Here is a 25,143-nt window from a genome sequence, read left to right as displayed (position 1 = left end):
TTAAGACAAAAAATAAAGGTGTTTGAAGTATATCTGGATAAAAAATAAATCATATTTAGTGTAAATGGGTACATAAAATAGTGAGTGGAGGTGTAAAATGAGGAAAAGGCACCAATTCTGCCTGACCAGTTTGTATTACTATGCCTGATGTGATTTAACATGTAGAAAAATATTGGGCATGACCTTTAAAGGTCAGTCATTTGGATCAGTAGAAAACCTAAGGCTTTGGCAGTACCGCTGTGAAATAGTTTGGTAGAAATGCTTAACTAAATGTTTATATATTTTTCTTTTCTAAAAGAAATTGTTAATTAGGAACACAATGATTTCTAAATAGCACAAGGCAACCATTTTGCACTAGATTGTTATGTTTAGAAGGTTCTGAAAATAAATATTGAATAATTCTCAAGATCTGCTACGGAAATGACACCCAACCACAGCTAAGACTTAGTGGAATGGTTCTCGAGATCTGATCCAGAAACCACTTCAGCATGTGACTGATGACTGCACAAAGTTCCGGGCAATGTTATTAAACATTCACATGGAAAAATCTTGTGGACACTCTATAGGCTAAAGTTGATATCCGATTGACTTTAAATTTATACACAGTATTTAAGGTCACGAGACAGAATCCTATTGATTTTCAATGATTTACAATAATTACTGCTGAGTTATGGCCCTTGATCAGTTGTAGCACACATCACTCAATGAAATGTAGAAATGTTTTAGCTTGACTGTCAGAAGATGCCCCAAAATTTGTTTTAATAGAGAATAAAACCACTATCAGTATTGGAAATATTTTATTTTTACAATATATTTATCATTTTATACATTATGCATCCCTTTCTTCTTAAAAAAAATCAATAAATAAGTTTCTTGGTTCCCAAATCATATTGTGTACCAAATTAATATACAATATTCACATTAAAAGTTTTGTACCCCAGTAATATAATTTAATATAAATGCACTTTCAGATCCTCAATAAATAGTACTAACGATCCCATATTATGTACATACACTAAAATTCCAGAACCAATCTTTTACAGTTCTCTTGTAAAACCAAAAAATAGTTTGCCAAGTAACTTTCCAGCATATTTAAAGAATATGTCATAAGCGATAGACACTATTAATATCATTGTTCATCTTTGATTTGTCATTTATATCCAGCTCATATTCTGATCCATTAAATGAGCATGTGCTTGCATGTTGATTGGTTAACTGAATGTGCTTGCAATCTGATTGGTCAACTGAATGTGCTTGCAATCTGATTGGTCAACTAAATGTGCTCATATGCTGATTGTTCAACTGGGATGAGCTCGCAAGCTGTTTGATTACGGTAACTGAATACATGCTTACTTAATTTCAACTTCAATAGCTAGAAATGGCAAAAAAAGATGGTAAGTTATCAACTGCCAAGAAATTTGGAAAACAGCTTCTCCTCTCACTTGAAATTCAAACTATTCATATCAATCTTAAAAACATTAAATTATAAAGTATTGTGACCCCTTACATTATAAATTTCAATATGTATTCATGTGATCTTTTACATAACATCCAGCAGTATCATCAAACATCCAACAAAATTCATGACACAAAAATTCCTGGTGATGGCAATATTTCAAGTTTGAATAATTAATAGAAATTAACAATGGCATCAATTCATAAATAACTATTAAACAAATTTACATTCAACAATAACAAATAAATATGTAAAAGAAAAATATCATTAACATATATAATTTAATTTAAACCCTTGATTCAATAAAATACAGTTATCTTCAATAAACACAAAATATTTGTATTTTAGGAATTTGATTCAGAATATTTAGTAGGAGTTTAGGACTTAGCTCACTATATTAAGGTAGCTTCCAGCAAAAATGAGCCTGAACAAATGTCAGACACTATTAAAGTTATTCCCTACATTTTAAATATTAATATCAATAAAAACACTGATAAAAAACGAATCTGTACCATTGTGTGAAACCGGTGCCTTATTTCCAGACTTATGAACAAGGCATGTCTCACCCTAAAACTAAAACCCAATAATATCATATTGAAGTCCATCAGTATAAAGTGATTGCAGCCACTATAGTTTACCCCTAGTATATTATTATCAATCTACTGCACACATAACAATTTGGGAATACTCAATTGAACTTTATGCTTGATGAACATTGTGGAATTCCATTCTCTCAATCCCATGCATAGTGGCACAAGAAAATATCTCAACAAACTGTTAGCTGTATTTCATTATGTTAATTCTGGATCGACAATTAAACATCTTCTGTCATTCTTTTTAGTTCTTACTGCACAGAAATTCAAAATGAAATAAATTGGTTTAGTAATTACCAAATAAAATTGGAAATTGTTTATAAATAATGTACTTAATATTCACGAACATAATTTCCGTTAACAATACTTTTCACAAAAATAGATGCCATCCTCGGAATCAAACAAATAACTGGTCAACAAATGGTAAAAATTCCCCTATGTGTACAAATAAACAATGCCCCAGTAAGTATATGGACCCTAAGCTGTAAAAAATTATATAGATAAATTAAGCAATATAATATCTTGTTCATTAATTAAGGTCTGTCACAGTTTCTTGGCCCAGTTTCGGTGTTTATGATAAAACAATTTTTCTGTCATTGTCCAAAGTGGGCCATCAAAATATACTCAAAGAATATTACTTGACAGTATCTGTTACTGTTCAAGCATTTCCCAGTCGTTCTGTTTATTAATTGTTCTGTTGATATTTGTAGGTTATATATTATCGACAGTCTAGATGTTTCAGGTTATATATTACTATTGACTATGATGTTTGTATGTCTAGATGTTTCAGGTTATATATTACTATTGACTATGATGTTTGTATGTCTAGATGTTACAGGTAATATATTACTATTGACTACTGTAAAACATGAAATTATTGCGACATGAAATTATTGCGAGGTGCGGTGGTGAAACATAATTGCGACATGAAATTATTGCGAATTTCTATAGTGGGGAAAAAATTATTGCGACATGAAATTATTGCGAATTTTAATAATTTTTTTTAGTAATTTTGTCTATAAAATGTGGTAGATTGTTAATTTTGGGGTGACAGTCGGCTCTTCAAAACATCGGTTGATTGGTGATCATTAGTAAGAGTAAATAAACAACTATTGAGGATTATAGCTTTGAGGTGACAGTCGGCTCTTTAAAACATCGGTTGATTGGTAACAGTAACAGCTAATAGTGTAAACTTGTCATTTTTTACCAACCTTCGATACTACTGTCCACCATTGTGATGCATTCGATAATAGTTATCCATTTTCGTGAAGAAAATCGATGAATTAATTTTATTTTATCAAAAAAGCACATGAACAAAAAAACACCGCTAATTTTATCTACTATTTACAGGGGGTGTAACTCTGTATGTTATATTATAGGAGGCACTAAAAAGTCTGTTTAACAATAAAGTGGCAATGGAAAAGAGATACTAGATGATCGTGACAAAACTCTGTACTTTTATTTTATTCAATCAGTATCAAATAATGTGTGGTTACGCGTGAAAACAATGACAAGATTAATTAATAGATAATCCCGGGTTACATTTCTTTTTACCTGATCAGTGGGGGTCCAGTTAATTAACTACTACACACGGGATTAGCGGGGGTGTTACATAGAACGACAAGATGCTAACATTCAACAATGGCCGTTGAATGGGCGATGTTTTGTTGAATTTATTTGTAAAATAGTGACCGCTGGCCACGTTAGAGGAGTGACCGTTGAATAAAGAGATGAAACAACAGAATTCTTACAGGGGCAATTTATGGCCACCGCTTACAAGGAGGTGTCGCTGAATAGGAGTGGCTGCTCATACAGATTCTAATGTACTTATTGGGACTCTTTCTTGTGAAGAGTAATGAAGGGGGAGTAATTCAATATGGCCGACATTTTAACGAATTTTCACGAAATTATTGCGAACATGAAATTATTGCGAGAGGGGTTCGCTCGCAATTTTCGCAATAATTTTATGTTTTACAGTATGATGTTTGTATGTCTAGATGTTTCACTTTATATATTATTCACTGTGATTTCAGTGACACTGTGACAGTTTTCATTACAACATATATTTCATCAATATTTGATTGAAATCAGATAGTTCAATGGCAAAAATTTAATTTAATGACACACTGATGGAAGACTTTGTACATTTGAAATATAAAGCTATAACTGTTCCCAAAGTTGGTCACTTTCGATGAACTTTGAACTATATAAATGATAATATATGATGGTTATCCTTCTGTGCCATTTATATGATAATGATCCTCTGCAACCTTTGAACTTTCACCTTTTGTTGATATATCTGAAACATTTTTACCATTAATTATATTGTCACTTTTGGTTTCTATTCTGTTTAATTTAACTGGTTCACTAGTATGTATATTTTGAGAAGATTCAGCATTTGGAGAATGGTCCCCACCATATGGATGTTCACCATTTACGGAATGTTCACCATTTAGTGACTGTTCACTATTGTGTAAAATTTCACCATTATTTAAATTATCTCCATGTTCACTAGTTTTTGTATGATTATATTTATGACTACTATGATTGGTTGAATTGTTTGCATCATTAATATGTGGATGTCCAAGTCGTAAATATTCCATTAAACAGCCAGTTGCACCAAAATATCCCTGTAACAAAAAAATATAAACTGATTTCAAAAATGAAGAATATGACCTAGGAAATTTTTGGAAGGTGAGGTTCGCCAAAATGAGAAATAATAAAGAACAGTATTTCAATAATCAAAATCCATAGTGCAATAACACTGCTGAATAGTCTTGCACTTTTAACAAATCAGATATTTAATGAGGTTTTGAAAGATTGAAATCAATCTTTGTTATAAGAATGATTCATATCTCTAACATATATTTTAATATAGCATTGTCGAGCCAATAAAACTACACCCACCACTAGCCTTGTGAATTTGAAGGGAGCCAGACAGGACGTCAGTCGATGCTGGCCAAAGTTTTAATAACCCTACCTCAAAAATACTGAGAATTGGAATGTTCACTGGGGGAATACTCGATTTAATGTTCCGGAATTAAATTCTCTCAATTCCAAAAATAGTGTCAATCAAGTGAAAAGGAGAACTTCGGAAAACAGCCATGGCAGCTGAAACATATTTGTTACATAAAATGTCACGATTCTACTCACACCACCTCTGCTGTCCGGACTGGCAGAACTGTGACAGGACTGAATTCTGTATCACTTGATTGCAATTCTGTCAATTCGGGACGTTCCAGACTGACAATCAAGCACCCCAATAGTGTCAAGTGACACGAGCGATAACAAATTATAAATTGACAAACCGACGGACAGGGGTGACGACAATATATTCCCCAAATCTGAGTGTATATATTATATTAAACCCACCTCATGTTCTAGAAATAAAGCTTTTAGAGCACCTTTAGACCAATATTCCATGGCATGTGCTAATAATTTCATAGATATTGTATTTACACGTAGAAAATTACCAACAAATACTACTCGCTCTATTTTCTGAAAAAAAATCATAATATAAATTACTGTTACTGAAAATCAAATTATAAATTGCATTACATTAATAATTTGCTAAATTTATGCTCTCAGCTGGTCAGAATATTGAGACTTTCATCACGGTTTCTACTACCAAATTTTGTCAGGCAATTTTTAATATTATTTTTCTTCGGATTACTAGGATATTTTTTCCAAAGACTGTGATAATTTAACTGTATTTAATTTATTGTGTTCTATGATTAAATTCTTTAAAATTAAAGTTGATGGCATGGACAATAACTGACAGGTAAGTTCTGCAACTGTTCAATTTTACTGCCAATCAGTCAAGACAAGAGTCCTATTATTCATTATGCATTACAAAGTGCACGATTGATTGCCTGTCTAACCCTTAGGATATCCTTAAAAATCTCTTCTTCCACTGCTAACCCTCATTGGATTGTAAACAAAATATCAACACAAGATCTATCATAAAATGGGGGTTCCACAATCAAGCTAGGGTAAGAAATTCATGATTGATCTTACCTCAGTAACAGCGCACATCCTAGCTATAGAACCTATATTATTAGTTATAGTAACAAGAGTTGCCTTGGCTAAATCTGCTCGACTAGCTGTTTGACATTTCTCTGGTGTTACCATCTGACCAAAACTACAAAATATATTATATTTAAATTACATGGAATTTATATGCTAACCCCTACAATACAATGGTAAATAAATAATGCAAATTATTCCAATTCAGCATCAATTGTAATCAGTAAAGGAATGCTGAGGAAATATTCTTGTTTTCTTGTGGAAGATGGATCTCAGATCTCACAGCTACGGTGGATACCAAATTTTTGAAAAGGTAAAGTGGACTGAAAACCAAAGTTTAGCTAAATTTTGGGTCACAGCGTGCAAATTGTGTTGTGGATGTGAGACGTCACTTTTCTCTTTCTGGTCAGATACATTACTTCAACTTATACTAACTAGGTACAGTAGAACCTGTCATACAATTACTTCAACTTATACTACCAACTACAATAGAACCTGTCATACAATTACTTCAACTTATACTACTAGGTACAGTAGAACCTGTCATACATTTACATCAACTTATACTACTAACTACAGTAGAACCTGTCATACAATTACTTCAACTTGAACTTACCTACTAGCTACAGTAGAACCTTTCAGATTAAATTTATCATAGTCTCCACCATATATATCACTAACAGATTTATCAACACCTGTACTATCACCTTCTGATGCTAGTCTTATAGCTTCTTCAAACGTCTCACAACCAGTTAATAAACAACATAATCCTACAAAAGTTCCACCACCTAGACTAAAATTGCAAAACATAATACAAATTAATATCTGTATGAAATTCCCATATGGGTATTGCGTTATATAGCTAGATTTATGTCTAACTTCATGATAATATGTTAAGCTGTGTGAAGTTGACAACTATTTTGAATAAATGGAAGTACTAGTAGTATCAAGCATTCCAGAATGAGATCTGGCTTGTCTGTTTATAGATGTTATCATAATGCATAATTCATATTTTTAAATAATTAAAAGAGATCATAAAATGACAATATAAAATCACAAGCCCTTGTAACATGGAAAATTTCTTTCAACAAGCCAACAGTGAGGCTGATGTCCCCCGCCGAAATAGGAAAATAATTAGAGGACACATATAAATTTATCACAAATTATCTTTTACAAAGTATTGAACAATCAAACAGTATATCTTTACTTATAGTCTAACAATCAAAGTAGGAGAGTTATTGTTTTCCAAAGTCTCGACCAATCAAATTGCGTATCGCTCTGCTTACCCTGAGCAGAAAATGCTCATTATCAAACTTAGTCAAGGTATTACTGTAATGAAACTATACACCAAGTTTCATCAATCTCACTTAATTAGAACTAAAGTTATCGTGTCCCAAAGCATCAACCAATCAAATTGCTTATCTCTGCTTACCCTAAGCGGAAAATGCTCATCTTCGAACTCCATCAAGGCATTGACCTAATCAACACATACACCAAGTTTGAACATTCTAGCTCAATTAGGAAGAGAGTTATCGTGCCCCAAAGTATCAACCAATCAAATTGCTGCTTACCCTGAGCAGAAAATGCTCATTATCAAACTTAGTCAAGGTATTACTGTAATGAAACTATACACCAAGTTTCATCAATCTCACTTAATTAGAACTAAAGTTATCGTGTCCCAAAGCATCAACCAATCAAATTGCTTATCTCTGCTTACCCTAAGCGGAAAATGCTCATCTTCGAACTCCATCAAGGCATTGACCTAATCAACACATACACCAAGTTTGAACATTCTAGCTCAATTAGGAAGAGAGTTATCGTGCCCCAAAGTATCAACCAATCAAATTGCTTATCTCTGCTTACCCTAAGCGGAAAATGCTCATCTTCGAACTCCATCAAGGCATTGACCTAATAAACACATACACCAAGTTTGAACATTCTAGCTCAATTAAAAGTTATCGTGTCCCAAAGCATCAACCAATCAAATTGCTTATCTCTGCTTACCCTAAGCGGAAAATGCTCATCTTCGAACTCCATCAAGGCATTGACCTAATCAACACATACACCAAGTTTGAACATTCTAGCCCAATTAGGAAGAGAGTTATCGTGTCCCAAAGCATCAACCAATCAAATTGCTTATCTCTGCTTACCCTAAGCGGAAAATGCTCATCTTCGAACTCCATCAAGGCATTGACCTAATAAACACATACACCAAGTTTGAACATTCTACCTCAATTAGGAAGAGAGTTATTGTGTCCCAAAAAGTGTGACGGACAGACAGACGGACGGACGGACAGACAGACGGACAGACAGACGGACAGACAGACGGACGAACCCATTTTAATAGTCCCCTGCTTTCTTCGAAAGGCGGGGGACAATAATTACAAAGTATTATGCCTACAGTCTATTACATTCATAATCATATTACTGAGAAAATAAGGGACAAGAAGAATGCATGTTAGTCTGATCATTAAATTACTATCTATGAATTGTTATGTCTATATAACTGATTTCTCTATAATTAATCAATTGTTTGTTGATCAATGGGATAAACAGATAACCACCAAATTATTATAACTATTTGTATTGACACCATTTACAAATCTATTCTATGTCATTTTTGAACTAATTTGCTAGAAGTCACAATTTGTATTCAATTTTAAAAAACATTTAAGTATATCACCGTTACACATCAATGAAGGTTGAGTTTGAATTTCGTAAAAATCAGACCCAAACTGGCGGAGAAAATGGCCGCTGATTGTACACAAATAATGTAAAAGTATGTAATACCAAGGTTGTGGACTCTCCAGAAGTCACAATTTTTATCCGAATTTGATGAAACTTAAAATATATCTTTATATACCAAATATCACAGTTCATTTCAATATTCACACCTTTCAGGCCATAACTGGCTGGATCATGGCCCCTGATTGTACGAAAAATCGCTTTTTTTATTTTTTTAGCTTATTCTCTATCCATCTCTTGCAAAATGTGGGGGTATCTTGCCTGGCAACCGCTGGTTTAATAAACGTTGTAGACTTATCTAAGTAGTCAGAATTAATGATTGAATGAATGTATAGTTATTTGCTCCTGAATTTTATAGTCTCACTTAATAACATGAAGAATGTAATAATAAACTTAAGTATACATAATACAAGTTATTTTTAAAAGAGATTTCCCATGTTACAGGTGCCTGTATATATCTGGTATCCCTTGATGAAAAAAGAATTAAAAAAAAGCTAACCTGGTGCCACTAACACGCCTATAATCTGTTGGTGACCTCACAGCTAAAATACTGACCCCTGACCCTATATTCACCACCAAATATGGATAGGGGTCACGGAAATCGAAGGGAACTTTTTCACACTGTTGTATATTATCAGTATATTTCCAGTAATAACATTCGCTACTTGAGTTATATCTATCTATATAATGGATACCTTTTAATAAACATTCTAATTCATCATATTTATGTAGATCTAAATCAACATACTGAAATAAAAAATAAACTATAATCAAATTTACTAGGAGACTAAGATGCTAAAAAATAATTTGCTATGGGAATAGCTTGGTTTTCTGTTGGGTGTGTGCTGGGAAAATACATTCTAAAGGGAATAGTTGACTGAAAGTTCTGGAATTTATTAGAACCAGTTCTTGAATGGTGTCAATCAAAGTATATATGCTAACTGTCCACTGTATAACCACTATAACCATGGTGGTTTGTTGAGTATAGCGCTGGTAGCTGTTTTACGATAAGTTTGATTCTAGTTTTGACCAAGAAAGCATGTAGTTGTTCAAATGGGATAATTAGCAGCACATTAAATATCTCTAGAATAGAAAATCTAAATGAGGGTAGGCCGTAGAACATTAAACCCTCTTTAATTTCACAAAAGAAAATTTGACCATTAAATAAAACTCACCTTTTTAAAATCATCTTCAAATTTATAAGCCCCTCCTCCTGTGGCACATATTGCACTTGCTAAACTTGAAAAATTCTTAGCTTTAGCCATTTCAATAAAAGTCATCATATTGCTGGTTGGGAATCGGATAAAATGTAATGTTCCTTGGCGGCCACCAATAGACTGTGCAACCATTTCAAGATGGACATCTCGTATTCCTGTACTACCATATGCAACATTTCCTGTCAAATATTTACGTATTGTTTTTAAAGTTTCTACTTCTTCTTGTTCCTCTATATCAGAAATATCTGTAGGTTCAAAATAAACCAACTTTGTTAAAGTTCCTCCAATATCCATTCCAAACCACGGCATTGCTAAAACACAAAAAAATATAAATCATGGCAATGCAGAAATAATCCTATAACTAATTTTTCACAGCTTTATTCATACTAAAATGTACTCAGATTCATAATTTAACATTTAGATCATAAAATATAACTTTTATCTCTCTGCTTGGATACAATCCAATGAAAAAAAGACTCAATTAGAGGTGATGCTGGTTTGTTTACATCATTGGCAAGGAAAATAAGGATGCCAAATGTTGGGAAATTTCCAACTCATTATATCTTTGGGACTGATATTCCTTTTAGAAATTCAACTTTGACAGTACTGATTTAGGAATCAATAGATCTAATTTTGTCATATGCTGTTTCAATTACATTGATCTACTACCAATTTAAACTAATTAATTGTCTATAATAAAGAACTATCAGTCTACCTTTTGATGCCATTCTAATACTGAGATATTGAGACTAAACTGTTTAAACTACATGTACAGCTTCACATATACCGGTATATATATATACCAATCCATAACAAGAATCTCGTCAGCAAGTCTGAATTAAAAACTATCAAGCATAGGCTTCAGTATCACTAGTCATTCACACATCAGGAATTTTGAAACTATTAACTTAACAACTAGCTATTCTGCTCACAAGTCTGTGACTTGACAAACAAGACAAATGATTATCTATCTGTGTATTTAAAATATTATACTAATACTAGTGTATCATAATTAGTCATACTAAATACCATATAGTACACCCATACCATAAATTCTCTCATTGATTATGTAAATTTATCACAAACTTAACTACTACTGGTCTAAATTATGTTAAACCTTAAAGGAGCAATCCCTGATATTACTCATTGAATGAAGCTACTTAATTCTATGTGAAAGACTCTTAATCACAGTCCTGTGTTACTATTACAAGCTCTGTAATAAGTTTAAGAAGACCAAATTGTAAGTTTTCAAACCTGTTTGGTAATCACTTGACTGGAGAAAAGTATAATTTTGTAAAGCAATGATCATTTTGGATCATTCTCAGTAAAATAGCCTATTTTTTTACATTTTACGATTTCAAAGTATACCATGGATGTGAAATCTGGGTCGTTTGTAAGGTTTTAAATAACAATGACATTTAGATCTAAGTTAAGATTAGGATCATCCCTGTAGGATAAGATAAAGATTAGCTGAGATAACATTCAATAATAACTTTGTATATAATGTATCAATAGTAAGGAAAGATAAGGAATGTGGGTTTAACAATTCATCAATACAATAACATTTAATTATTTTTAAATTATATAAATGATAATCTTTATTTCCTGGGCAATTTTGGACAGCAATGTTTTTTTTTTCAAATTTCAATTACCTGTACCAAGTGATCTTCCATTCAATTTAAACATGTTTTTTTGTACCATCATATCAACTAGACAAACCTTATTCTTGTAGTGGAAACTTAGACTCAAAAATTGTCTTCAGGACGGAAGATTAATATTATATTATTTTTTTACAAAAATGTTTTTCACCAGTGATATAACTATAATAATAGATTGTTTTCTAGAGCGCCAGAATATTTCCAATAGTAATTTCTAATGAAGTGCTTTACAAAGAGTTCAGTCTTCTAGCACAGGTATTTGGTTAAAAGATAAGTTTTTCAATGTTTTGTTAAAACCAGTGAATTTCCAGACTTAACTTATACATAAAAATGCTACTGTATTTGTAAGTTATAGTAGTTACAGACGACTGCACTTAATATAAACGCTCTTGTTGCTTTAAAGTGATATTAGGTATTAGAATTTAGCAAGATAAAGTGAAACTGTCGATGTTGACTCTCCATGGTGAATTTTGATGCAAATTTAAAGGTGAGAGTTCAAATATCTTGATTATGCAAGGTCAACTATTTTAACTGGTGAGGTCTAAATAAAAACAAACAGTAGAATTGATACAACTAAAAACAGATGACCTAGACATCATAGTTATATAGAGCAGAATTCTCGACATAAGACATTATGGCCTGTAGTCCTGCACGTAACTCACAATTTTAATACATGTAATCAATCAGTTTTCAGTGTTACCGGGTGGCTTATTTAATTTAAAAAAAAACAAAAAAACTTCAATACTTTTATTCTAAATTCAGATGCCTCTCCACCTTTAAAGGGAGAAAGGTATAAGGTTCAAAGTCCACTTGACAGGCAGACACCTACTAGGTCATTTTGGGACTAATAAAACTAAAGTTATATTTTTATTTCAGTAATACGCTTGCAAGCAGAGGTTTGTGGAACTGGAAGCGAGAGGAACATGGAGAAAACCCACAAGATTGGTTACATGTATTCCTATCTACCACTTGACCACCCATTCTAATCTTATTTGCAGTGTGAGAAACAATAAAACATTTTTTATACAACATGTTGAATGGAAGTTACTGTCAATATAAAGCAAATTTTATACAGAGCACAAACATGCTGAAAAATATTCATAAATTTTAAATTGTAACATTTTTAATAAGGTGAGAAGGTGGGTCACATCTGCCATACAACTGGCTGTCTGTCATGCTGTGTCACTATTTCAGATTCGTTTTTGCTTTATGTTACCTAGATCATTTGATCATTTGAAAAACTATGAGAATTTCAATTAACCAACAGATGTTGTACTATCTGTTGACTCGACATTAAACTAACAAATACTTACAAGGGAGATCATCCCGATCTGGAGAAATGTTGCTACGGTTACTACTGTTATCTTCATGGTAACCATTTTGAAGATTTTCATTGCTGGCTGCCATATTTACAGACTATAGACTGATCAAACTCCAAGAAGATCTACAAGAGAGAGAGAGAGGGGGGTTATTGAGGTTAATGGACAATGAACACAAGTAGTTTCTCCTTAGAAAAACTTCAAACATTACCTGTATCTTCAAGGTTTAAAAACTAATGCTAAAAACTTTCAAATAGATAGGGTCATTACAACTCCTACAGTTCTGTGGAAGATGCAGAGATATGCCAAGGTCGATGTCTGTACACCAAGATTGCACCATTGTGTTAATTCAAGAGGGAATTAATTCCAAAGATGTTCCCAGACACTGGCTAATCGTTTCTACCATAAATGGTCCACCATGGTCTGGATGGCAAAGAGTAACGATTCCTCGACAAGACTGACACATTTTATCCAGCATATCTGCAGGATCACATGACGCCAGCTTCCTGTATTGCTAGGTTTATCAATGCTGATACTGTTTATCAATGCTGATACTGTTTATCAGTGCTGATACTGTTTATCAGTGACTCAATGCTGTTACTGACTTTTCCCCTCTTGGCCTACATTTCACTGACTGTTGTTTACCTCTGCGGGTTGTTGTGGTAAATGTCCAGCATACAATCATGTCTAAAATCACATTTCAGCTGCATTTCATTGCATCTCAGTATCTCTTGTCCAGGCAAATACATTAATCAATATCAGCAAATTAAAATAGTTCGACCATATCAGAAATCATTAAACTTTAAAATATATTCTAATTTAAACATGTCATGTATACAATAGGTGAATATCTACCTGTAGGAGATCTATGTTTAATGTAAAGTGCAAACATCTGTTACTTTTGACATATTGATAATTTATCAATTTATCCCTGTATTCAAAAGTTACTCAATCTAGCAGAAAAAGCATTCCTGCTTTCCATTGCCCCGAAAAGCTTTCACTGCCATCAACTACCTTTCAGGATATGAATGAATGTAATTTCAATAAGCTTATAAGTACTGGGAATTAATACTTCAAAGATACCAGGATAATTGTATTAAAAAAGGATTTTCAGGGCTTCATATCATTCAATTTCCTATAATTTACTGCATGAATAGCTTATCATGGTTATCAAACTAAGAGAGAGACCACACATAATTTTGTAGCATATAATCTGGATGTACACACATTTATATCACATTCCGCTGAAATCAAAATATTACTGTTTACACAAGCAATTGAAATATTTAGATTGTGAAGGTTTTCATCCTACCCCTGCCACCACACCAAACCATGAATAAAACAAGACTATAGATGTGGATTATATGACTCTAACATCACATGGGTCTACACATGCAAGAAACAAGTGACTAGTGTAGAATATTCACAAACATGCTTTTAACCTTTATTTAATTACATAAATAAATTCATACCCTGCTAGAATCTAAATAAAGATGGACTTTAATCTTACTTTAAACTTACTTAAAAGATGCATTATGTAAAAGCTAAATCTGCCTATCATAAGTCTTAAAACTATTAATTAGACATTTATTCACATGACAAGCCTATAATCAACTCTCTAGTCCATCAATTTAAACAGATTAAAAGACGTTCACATTTAATGATTTAATTCAAAAATATCGAATCGAGGCAAAGTCTCAAATAACAAGTACCGTTGTTAAAATAATAAACAATCTATGCCACATCTTGTCAAAACATCAAAAAGTGGTTACTTTGCTAAAAGAATAAAGTAATTTGAATGAAATTTTCAATATACTTATTTCGCATTATCTATATTTTCGAAATATCTAAATCTCTTTATCTAAATCTTAGAAAATGCATCTTTAAAATGCATAAAAAGTTTGCTTAATTATGATGATAATTTGAATCAAGACACACTTTGACTTGAATTTCATACAAAAAAAGTATAGTCGCAAACGGGTCGCCCGATGACTGTTTATTACTTACAGAGAGATGATTATTCATTACTTACAGAGAGATATGATGTATAACGTCCACTTGACACAATAATTCACTTGCGTGTAGGGGGCTTTAATAGTGGGAGCAATCCAGAAGACCCTACGAAAACTCAAATTCACATTCCGATATAACCTGTATATAGAAGGGGTCTTGATTATTGTAAACATGTATTTCTGTCGGACATTTTTTTTTTAGAGTTAAAGTTACATTCCCATGTACAAACTGGGCGATCAGATAATTTTGCTTTAAATCCTTCTCAAAACATTGTATTCGCAAGGGAATAACCCTGCTATAAAAATATATATTAAAAGAGGTCATGTGTGTGTCATGTGACTTGGCTAACGTGGTATCAAGTAACGGGTGCGAAGCCGGAGGAGAATTCATTGCATATATATATACAAGATGATGTTGTCTTTAATCGCTGTCCATTCTTTATAAATTTTGAAGCCTAATTTAATTCTTAGATTATCCACTGCCCAGAAACTGTTGTACGCTTAAGCTCACCACTTAGTTTATCAATATATACATCAAGTGCTCAATAACGCTGAGAAATCAGACAAACTTCACATGCAATCTTTGACGTCAGTTGAGCAGACATCCCTTACATTTTTGTCTTGTATGCGCTCCTTGGGTGTTTTTCAAGAAATCCAGTATTTTTCTAGTAAGATTGAATGTTTCTACTTCCAATACATACCAAAACTGCCATACTTTTATTGGAAATAACCACCCGATAATTTTTTTGTGGGAAAGTATCTTTAACTGTGCATGCATAGTTGTATTACTTACGCACATGTGCATATAATAACAGCTTTTTTTTTAAAATCTTAACCAACTGAGCTCAAATAAATTCATTATAAGAGTAATTTGAACTTGCATGAGCTCTTCTTTTGGAATGCAATGTTCCTCATCACCAAATATGTTACATCTAAGTGGAAATTTACTATTTATTGCTCAAGCCGAGGTTTGAAAATTTCAAGTCAAAAAAGTCAATTCTGCAATGAGGATGTTCAATATTGTTCAACCAGTCTGCCTACCAATAGAGAAAGATTTGGTTGGACAATCTTGGTTAAAATGTATAATAGGAGATCACTTTTATCTTAATACTGTAAGACAATGATTGAATACAAGACACACTTTTACCTGTTGCAGACAAAGAGCGGATAACTCAAATTAAGATTTAAAATAGATAGATAGATAAATAAATAAACAATATGGCCAAATTTTAATTTAGAAAATTAGTGAACTTAAAGTAGCTAAGTCTCTAACTCAATATCATCCAAAATCTTCGACATTGAAAACACGATTTATTTGTCGGTTTAAATCAACATTGATTTTGTGATCTTACCGTGAAAGGATGGCTTTCTGATGATATCCAATATTTAAGACAAAATCAACATTTTACAATTCATACACGAATTGTGTACCATAATGTGTTTCAGCACTATTTGTAATAAGGGACTCAACAAACGAGGCTAGGCATATTCCACAAGTCATGTCAAACGGTGACGCTATATTCTTATCTGGAGAGCATGCGCAATAAATACTATCAGCATAGACTGGAATAACCAGACGCTAGAGATTGCCATACGATTGAAACTTCTGGCGTATTTCGCCGAACCTAACTGATTAGAAATTACAGTAAAAACAGAAATGATTAAATGTAAATCAATTTATGTACATTCATATTACATTATTGTATGCGTTGCTACTTTGTGTCAATTTCTATGTCCCAAATATTAGCGATTTAGCTCCTTTAAAGTCTACTGACAAGGACCAAATTTAAAACCCTTGTTCACTTATCCCCACAGTTTAATTTGCTTTACTTCTAAAAGCTATAATTTTACAATACATTTTTAAAAAGATAAACACAGATTGACAAACTTAATAATCTAATGTCAGGAGTAATTTCAAACAAACATGACGCAAAACATATTAATTTCTCTTTCTAAATCAGAGGTCACATCCTTTGACCCCAAGGTCCATCTTTAAAATTGGGGTCCAAGCTTAATTGGGGTCATTAAATATAATGACGGGTGTCATCAACAAGACAAAGTGACTAAAATTCTGTTATGGGTATTTCTTACCTGTGCAGTCTAATAGTAATACAAAACTTATTACAACTAAAACAATGATGTTTCTACTAATCTGTATTCAAAGATCCATGAAATCGGAAGATTCCTGTCCCATTGTAACACCAGTCAAAAAAACATATATTTAACAGGACATCAGATTGTGCTACAGCTCAATTGATTTCAAATTTGTAAAATAGTTAAAAGTACAAAACACATTAATGGTGAATGTCATTCATGAGGTAGTGTATGTTTACTTGTTCTAGAACAACCATGGCATTTGAAAAGCTCACTAACAATGATAGCACTCTAATTAGAACACTTGGTACTAATACCATAGCAATGAGAACAGTCCCATTCAGGTTACTTAACTAACAGCACACAAACACACAAAAAAATGAAATGTTATGTAAAAATATATTAATATGTGTACCTGCAGATATGGAAAGGTTATAAAATACCATCAACCTACCCTTCTCAGACTAATTGAATACACTGTGCAAATGCAGTGAAATGTAAATATATAAATAAATAAAATGTAAATATATAGAGTACAAAGCACATTCAACTACTGGTTTGAATACAGTTGTGTCACAACAAACTCTACTCCTTTATAACTAGAGTACTTCATAGTATACATACTAGCCTATTGGAAGGACAATCACTTATATATTTTACATAAATACAGACCTGACATCATTCACTTTATCTTTATATCTGTATAATCTTAATATAGGTACATGTCAAAAACTGTGTCATATTTCTTGACTCTAATATCTTATATTAATTCCTGACAATTTATTAAAAGTGAAAAAGTGAAAAACACAACACAGATGGATTACACTACAGACAATTAGATGCATTGCATGTCAAAAACCACATCAGATTAAACACTATTAGGTCATCTATCTGACTCTTTAGTCTAAAGGGGGATCACGTGGCTAAGTGGGTAAGACGCTGGCTCGCTAGCCTGAAGGTCGGGAGTTCGATCCCTGCATTGGCCGAGAAAATTCATCCTGACAAACACAAAATTGTGTGGTCTGACAAGGTCTGTGACAGGTGCCTTAGGCTTGTGTTTCTCAATACATTGTATTTTCCAAAACAGTACAACAACAATAATGAATAAATTTTAGTGTGTGAGTCATGGAAAGATACATATATAATAGATCAAAATTGATACTACCCAATTATATAAAGCTGACATTCACCTATTTCAATGTCAAGCTAATATCTAAGAAGAACAGGTTTTACTTGAAGGTAAAAAATGATAAACGATCCACATTAAAATGAATTGTACCTCAGTATTATATTTTAACATGAATTTGGGGTCTAGATGGAATAAGCTTCTGAAGATGTTAGTTACAATGTATCACAACATCACCATTTTTTATCAGTATTCAAAAAGTTAGAATCTGGTCTAGCATAGGAGTACTGCTGACAATACATGAATACATTAGACACCTTATGACATGAGTACATAGTATGTACTACATCCCCTACTAATTTTGATTGGTCATTGACCCAGCTCCCAACCTCTCAGATTCCTGAATAGAAAATATCACGAATACCAAGTTTCAAACTTTCCAATATGTTTAGCTATGATAATCGAGTTGCAAAGTTCAAGGTTTGTGCTATGTCAACCTTGCTGGGACTTTTCCACTTTTCCACTATGATTATGCTATTTTCTAATTTACTTTTCTGTTCTTCCATTATGCTAGTAAGGTTGCATTTATTTGGTTTTCCTTGGGGGGTTTTTCAACTAAATAAAGCTTTCAACGATACAGGGGAGTCCCCACTTTTTTTTTCAGGCTATTTTGGTACAAATTCACAAAAAAAATAAATTTGAACTTTTTTGGAAATCAAATAAAACTTGTGACCTCTAAGAGTATCCACAAACTAAAAAACATGATTTTTCTTGCAATCTGGGGCCATATTTAAGGAAGTTACGGTCCGATATGCGCCAATATTGAAACAAGACTTTTGGGTTATAAACATGCATTTTAAGTTTCAATATCGTATAAAAATAAAGCCCTCTAGAGTGTCCATAAGATAAAATCATGGGCAATTATCCATGCTGTTACTATGCAACATGCGTCAATATCGAAAGGAACCAAGATCTTTGGGATATAAACAAACAGATATTTCAAGTTTCATCAAAATCGGATAAAAATTGTTGTGACCTGTAGAGTTGTCCACAAACAAAATGTGAACGGACCAACAGAAGGACAGACAGGGCAAAGACATGCCCACATAAAAATGTGAGAAACTTCCAATAAATAGATACATGGGATCAAAATTATTTGATTCTCCAAACAAACCTTGTAATCATGGTGTCAGTTATGTAATCCATAAGCTTAAACATTTTAAACAAATTGTCCTGTTTAGTAACAAAGATTTTAAACCTAACTGGAAATGAGAAAATAATTATTTACATTTCAAATATCAAGAAATTGGCAATTACATTTCATTATTTTCCAATGATAACTTGATTAAAATTTTGTTTCATTTTTCTTTTCTTTTGAATTTCACAGTAAAAAGGTTTAATAACAGCCAGGGTGTGTGCTATTTTAAATAATTTATAGCCTATCACCCAAGTATTTCAAATTGGCTTACTCAGAGACAACAGACACCATTTTATTTAATTTATTTCCTAACTTTAAACTTTGTTAAATAAAAAAGGAAAGATTTCCACAGCTAAATGCAAAGATTGATGTAAGGTGTCAGTGCAGTACAATGTCAGTAATAAAACAAAATGAAATTGGCATCTGACATGTTTATTTTCATTTTGAAAAGCATTTTATGACAAAAATCAATTTCGAAATGAGAACAATATAAACTAACCTAATACTGGAACTTCATTGCTTGACAGTGTGATCATCATAGCACCATGGGGTTTAACATCCACAAGGTCATTTCACTACGAACATATGGTTCAATGATCAATTTTATTTTAATAATTTGTTTGCACATATGGGTTTTTAGCAGTGGGAAGAAACCCGAGAGTTTGGAAAGATGACCATAATCTTTATTAAAATCAAATAAAAATTGTGATAAGTTGTGACTTTCATGAAATCTAGGAAGATACTGGCAAATGTCAAAAACGCTTCTTTCCATGCAGGACTGTCTGCTGTTTCGTACAAAAGATCAACAGATGATCACATAAACTCCAAGGGCTGATAGTTGAGGCCTAGTAGTAGTAGTACCATTCCTTGCGATTCTCACCCTTACATTAACAAGCCCTTACGTTTGAGAAGCCCTGTCGCTCAACTAAATCCCAATCTAGGTTGGTATTTTATTGATCTCCTTGGTAATCCGTAATCCTGATCCCCAGTTGCACATTTTATTTCTATAAAATTGTCGAACATACATCGCTCAGCCTCAGGATTACTTCTTTCTTATACTTCCATTAATCAATTACTTACATAATGTTTTAATCTGTAAGAATTGGCCAAGTACTTGTGTGAATAATATCTCTTATTAATCAATCCGACTAAAAGTTGCACAGTCAAAATTTAATTAACACTTCAATGTTAAGACTGAGTGCTTTCAAGATTAAGAAGGCCGATTGGGTAATTATCTTTTGTACGTCAGCCAGATCAAAGATATAGGTTTATGCAAAGCATTGAAATATCCTTTATTTAACTTTTGCAGTGTGATAGAAAGAAATTAAGACTTAACAGGATTAACTGTCAAGTCAAATACAACAGATTACTCCGCAGCAAGCATGGTATAGGAGCCATATCTGCCTTAAGTTGTTTATTACAGATTTAACGTCCAATACAATGAATATGATATTATGGACAGGTTGATTTAATTAAATTATTTACACTTGAAAATTGTTAAAAACACAAAATAAAAAGGAAAAAAAAAGGTCCTCGGATACCAAAAGTTCCTTAAAGCACACTTATAAACTCGCTGTAGTGAGAAGAGAGGGCGGGTCATCTTCTCACTTTGTCAATAATAAAGTTAAAACAGGAGGTCCAACTGACTGATGTTTGGCGTCATAAGAGCAGATAGAAAAAAAAAAGAATCTGCTTCCTTTATATGGAAAAGCGAAGTGCTCGCAGTAAAAACCACATATCTGAACCCGAAGATTATTTACATATTAAAAGTGTTCGTCCAAGTGTCTCCTCCCACATTTATACCCTTTTCATTTAATCCGACACCAGCAATGTAATCATCATGGAATTCTTTCCATTCTAAATTGACAGTTGGGTTAATTTAGTTCGTTGGTGACTTATGTTGGTTGCCACGGTTATATGGGATTATGTATATGATTGAGAATGTCTTTATATTTGACAGAAAAGAACCGATGGCACATTATTTCAGTTTTATTTGCTGGAATTTCTACAACTCTCAAACACAATATGGTATTTAAAAACTCACTCCAAAATAGTCCAAGCACAAGTATGTAACCTAAAACAATTCAAGACGAGAAAGGTCAGCTCTTAAAAATGCTTTGAGTTATAGTGATTTGTAGCTTACATGTAGATAGTTATAAGGAGGTAATGATCAAATCAGTGAGTATGTTAATTAATTGAACGTCAATACACACTAGTCCACTTGTGGTGTGTATAGATATTGATAAGATCATAATAAGTGTATATATAGCATTTCTGGTCCCTGTCACATTACCGCCCAATCAAACGGATTAAGCATGTAATTGAAAAATTGAAGTGTTTTTTGGTGTCTGATACTTAAACAACAATATGCTGAATAATTTTAATCAAATTGGTGTGAACTTGCTGTAAAGTGCATATAGTATAGTAACCATTGACTACAAGTACAGAAAGTTTTGCCAGGTCACTTGATGTGCTCTTTAAGCATACCGTACTGACGGTACTACTATGTAGGACCTTCTGTTCATTACACAGTTGTTGAATAGGAAAGCTTGAATCCATTCATGTGTATTTTTTATTTAATCCAACAAAATAGGTGTTACTCTTTGATATTCTACTAAAGACGGTGGCAGGTTGGTTAAGAAGCTGGCTCGCTAGCCTGGAGGTCGGGTGTTCGATCCCTGCATTGGCCGAGAAAGTTCATCTGGATTTTCCGACGTGGTTTTCCCTTGTCAGTGGTGCAGAACGGGGGGCCTGACAAGGACAGCTGTCTAGTCCTTAAGACCAAAAACCAAGGCCCTGTGTATACATTGGAATGCACGTAAAAGATCCCTTGGCAGTTGGAATTCGATATAAGAGTAGGCGATAGTTCTGCTGCCCGGGCAAAATTTCCCTCATAGCACACTGTATGGCGTATGCCCGTCTTCATCAGCCCAGTATAGGAGCAGAACAGTAGGACGTTAAACCCCATTTCATTTCATTTCTAAAGACGTAACATCTAACGACAAAATTCAAAATTTTCATTTATCTACAACTAGCACATTAAACATATTCCAATCTATTTATTTCTCACAAAATCTTTTTTTACTGTCTATTTTATGGGAGATTTCCATAAATTAATCGCCGACATGTAACCGCAAACCATAAAACAGGAAATTACCTACAGATGAACTTTGGCAAATTCAAATTCCAAACAGAATAAAATAGAGTTTTATGGCACGTCAGCTCCAAGATGGCAATATAAATTCCAAACAGGATTCGGCATGAAATAATTTATCTACTACAGTAGAACTTGTATTAAGCAAGTACACAAGGGAAATTTAAAAATGTTTGCTTAATGGAGGTATCCAATATTGCCCCAACCCCTACCACAAAAAATAAAGATATAGATTGCATATATTTTTTTATTCATGTAGTATAACAATAACAATACATGTACTTTGTATCTAGTTTTGAATTCAAAGTAGTCGCGTAAGCTTATACATGTTTGTTTAGTAATACTGGATCTCTGGCCCCCCAATATTTCTTTTACTTTCATCATCATCATACTGACTCATAGCATCTAAAAGCGTTTCAAAATGCCGTGAATTTGAGTATTTCCCACCCCAACTATTTTAGCGATTACGCGACCACTTAATAAAATCTCGGTGCTTTTTTGTGCTGCCATAAATAAATTACGCTTGGGTGCATTGGGAGCGAACATCAATACTTGCATCGATAAATTTGACCGTCGCTGAATCTTGCACCGAACGAAAATTCTTTACTCAAATCTCGAACATAACTTCTGCAAACTTGTCATTTTGTACCAACCTTCAATACTACTGTCTACCAATGTGATGCATTCGATAATATTTATCCATTTTTGTGAAGAAAATCGATGAATTAATTTTATTTTATCAAAAAAGCACATGAACAAAAAAACATCGCTGATTTTATCACCGATTTACAGGGGGTGTAACTCTGTATGTAATCTTATAGGGGGCGCTAAAACATCTGTTTAACAACAAAGTGGCAATGGAAAAGATATGCTAGATGATCGTGACAAAACTCGATACTTTCATTTTATTCAATCAGTATCAAATAATGTGTCGTTATGCGTGAAAACAATGATCAGGTTAGTCGTTTAATAAAACAAAAGATTAATAAACAGATAATCCCGGGTTGATTGTTATTTTTACATTTCTTTTTACCTGATCAGTGGGGGTCCAGTTAATTAACTACTACTCACGGGATTAGCGGGAGTGTTACAAAGAAAGAACGACAAGATGGTATCATTCAACAATGGCCGTTGAATGGGCGATGTTTTGTTGAATTTATTAGTAAAATAGTGACCGCTGGCCGCGTTAGAGAAGTGACTGTTGAAACAGTAGAATTTTTACGGGGGGAATTAATCGTGATGCCCGTTGCACGCGTTGAACAGGTGCGTGTTTAGTAGGGGTTAAATTACTTAAAAATCGCTCGGGGGGATTTTTTGGTGCACGTTGAAGGAAGTGTTTGCTGATTAGGAGTGCACGCCCGAGCAAGTTCTACTGTACTGGTAATTCATTCTATCCACCACACTGATAGTTGCTACATCACTACAGTCACTGATGGGGTTGGCATTGGTGTGGGTAAATGAGCTTGTAATATTAACTTTTTTCCTTGTGCAAATTAATGCTATCTAGAATATTTTTTTTGAAGTATTAGACAAAAAAATAAATATGTTTGAAGTATATCTGGGTAAAAAATGAGTAAGAGCCACCATTCTGCTCGTACCAGTTAACGCAACGTCTTATGTAAACCATGCACGTGCCATAGAGCCATTGATCAAAGCCTCATGATGTGATGTTACCTGCAGAAGGCATTTAAACTTATAAAGGTCAGTCATCTAATATAGAGATATAAAAAGACTTCACAATACATCTGTGAAACAGATTATTACCTTTGTCTCAGTGGATGTAGTGTCAAAAACCTTTTTTACTGGGCAGGTTTTGTTTGCCAGAGAATTTTAGATTTGTTTAAAAATCTAGAATAGGACTACTCGGTAGATACTTAGTAATGATGTCTGATAGCCTCTACCAGGCATCGTTACTAGGATAGGACTATGCATTTGGAATTTATCTACTGCCACTGGGACCTCTCATCTCATTAGTATTTTTCCTCCAAAAATTCAGTGGAAACTAGTGTGCAAGTCATCCTGCTTGAAGAACGATGAGATATGTGAATGAGATACCTCTTGGCATCTTGGACTGGAGTACCTTGTGCAGTACCATTACACATGTCCCTTCGGGTATCCAGGGTTATTAGAATGTGAATTATAAATTATATGACATAGATATATTAAAAAATTAGACATGGTAGAAAAATTATCTGACAAAATTATTGTGATAGAGAGCAGAGCCGATAAGAATCCGTTACTGAAGTAACTAATTGTGAACGTGATCCTTTTGCCAACCGACCCCCACCCCTACCACCCCGGCCCCCTTTTTTTTACTTTTAGCCTACTTTTAAGCTAATCAAACTTTTTACCTTTTCTCTTCAGTGAATTACTGTGTAGTAATATTAGCTTTTCAAGAAAAATGAAATAGCATCACTACTGTGAAGGTCGTAACCGTCAGTCATTCATAATTTCATCACCAGATATTTTAATAATAATCACACCATTCACTTGTAAACAATCGTCTGATCCGGTAACATGCAAATTTTGAAACTATTTCATAATC

At 33.2% G+C, this 25,143-nt stretch overlaps 1 protein-coding gene across 5 annotated transcripts; it reads right to left on the bottom strand.

Annotated features, from left to right (window-relative positions):
- Positions 1-783: 783 nt before the first annotated feature.
- Positions 784-25,104, bottom strand: LOC126814774 (pantothenate kinase 3). Of its 5 annotated transcripts, none has more exons than XM_050540142.2 (8): positions 24,950-25,104; positions 13,009-13,139; positions 9,996-10,348; positions 9,320-9,567; positions 6,692-6,868; positions 6,067-6,190; positions 5,422-5,547; positions 784-4,679 (listed from the first exon to the last, which is right to left on the bottom strand). In XM_050540142.2, the coding sequence occupies exons 2-8, from the start codon at positions 13,100-13,102 to the stop codon at positions 4,278-4,280; spliced, it is 1,524 nt and encodes a 507-aa protein (XP_050396099.1). In that variant the 5' UTR covers positions 13,103-13,139; positions 24,950-25,104; the 3' UTR covers positions 784-4,277. The 5 variants fall into 5 exon arrangements, with proteins under 5 accessions (XP_050396099.1, XP_055955886.1, XP_055955885.1 ...); XM_056099911.1 differs by lacking the exon at positions 24,950-25,104 and adding an exon at positions 17,575-17,667; XM_056099910.1 differs by lacking the exon at positions 24,950-25,104 and adding an exon at positions 17,536-17,598.
- Positions 25,105-25,143: the final 39 nt, after the last annotated feature.

This window comes from Patella vulgata, chromosome 3, assembly GCF_932274485.2.
Source record: "Patella vulgata chromosome 3, xgPatVulg1.2, whole genome shotgun sequence".
NCBI lineage: Eukaryota > Metazoa > Mollusca > Gastropoda > Patellidae > Patella > Patella vulgata.
The sequence above is the reverse complement of the archived record's forward strand: the minus strand, read 5'-3'. Positions and strand labels throughout refer to the sequence as shown.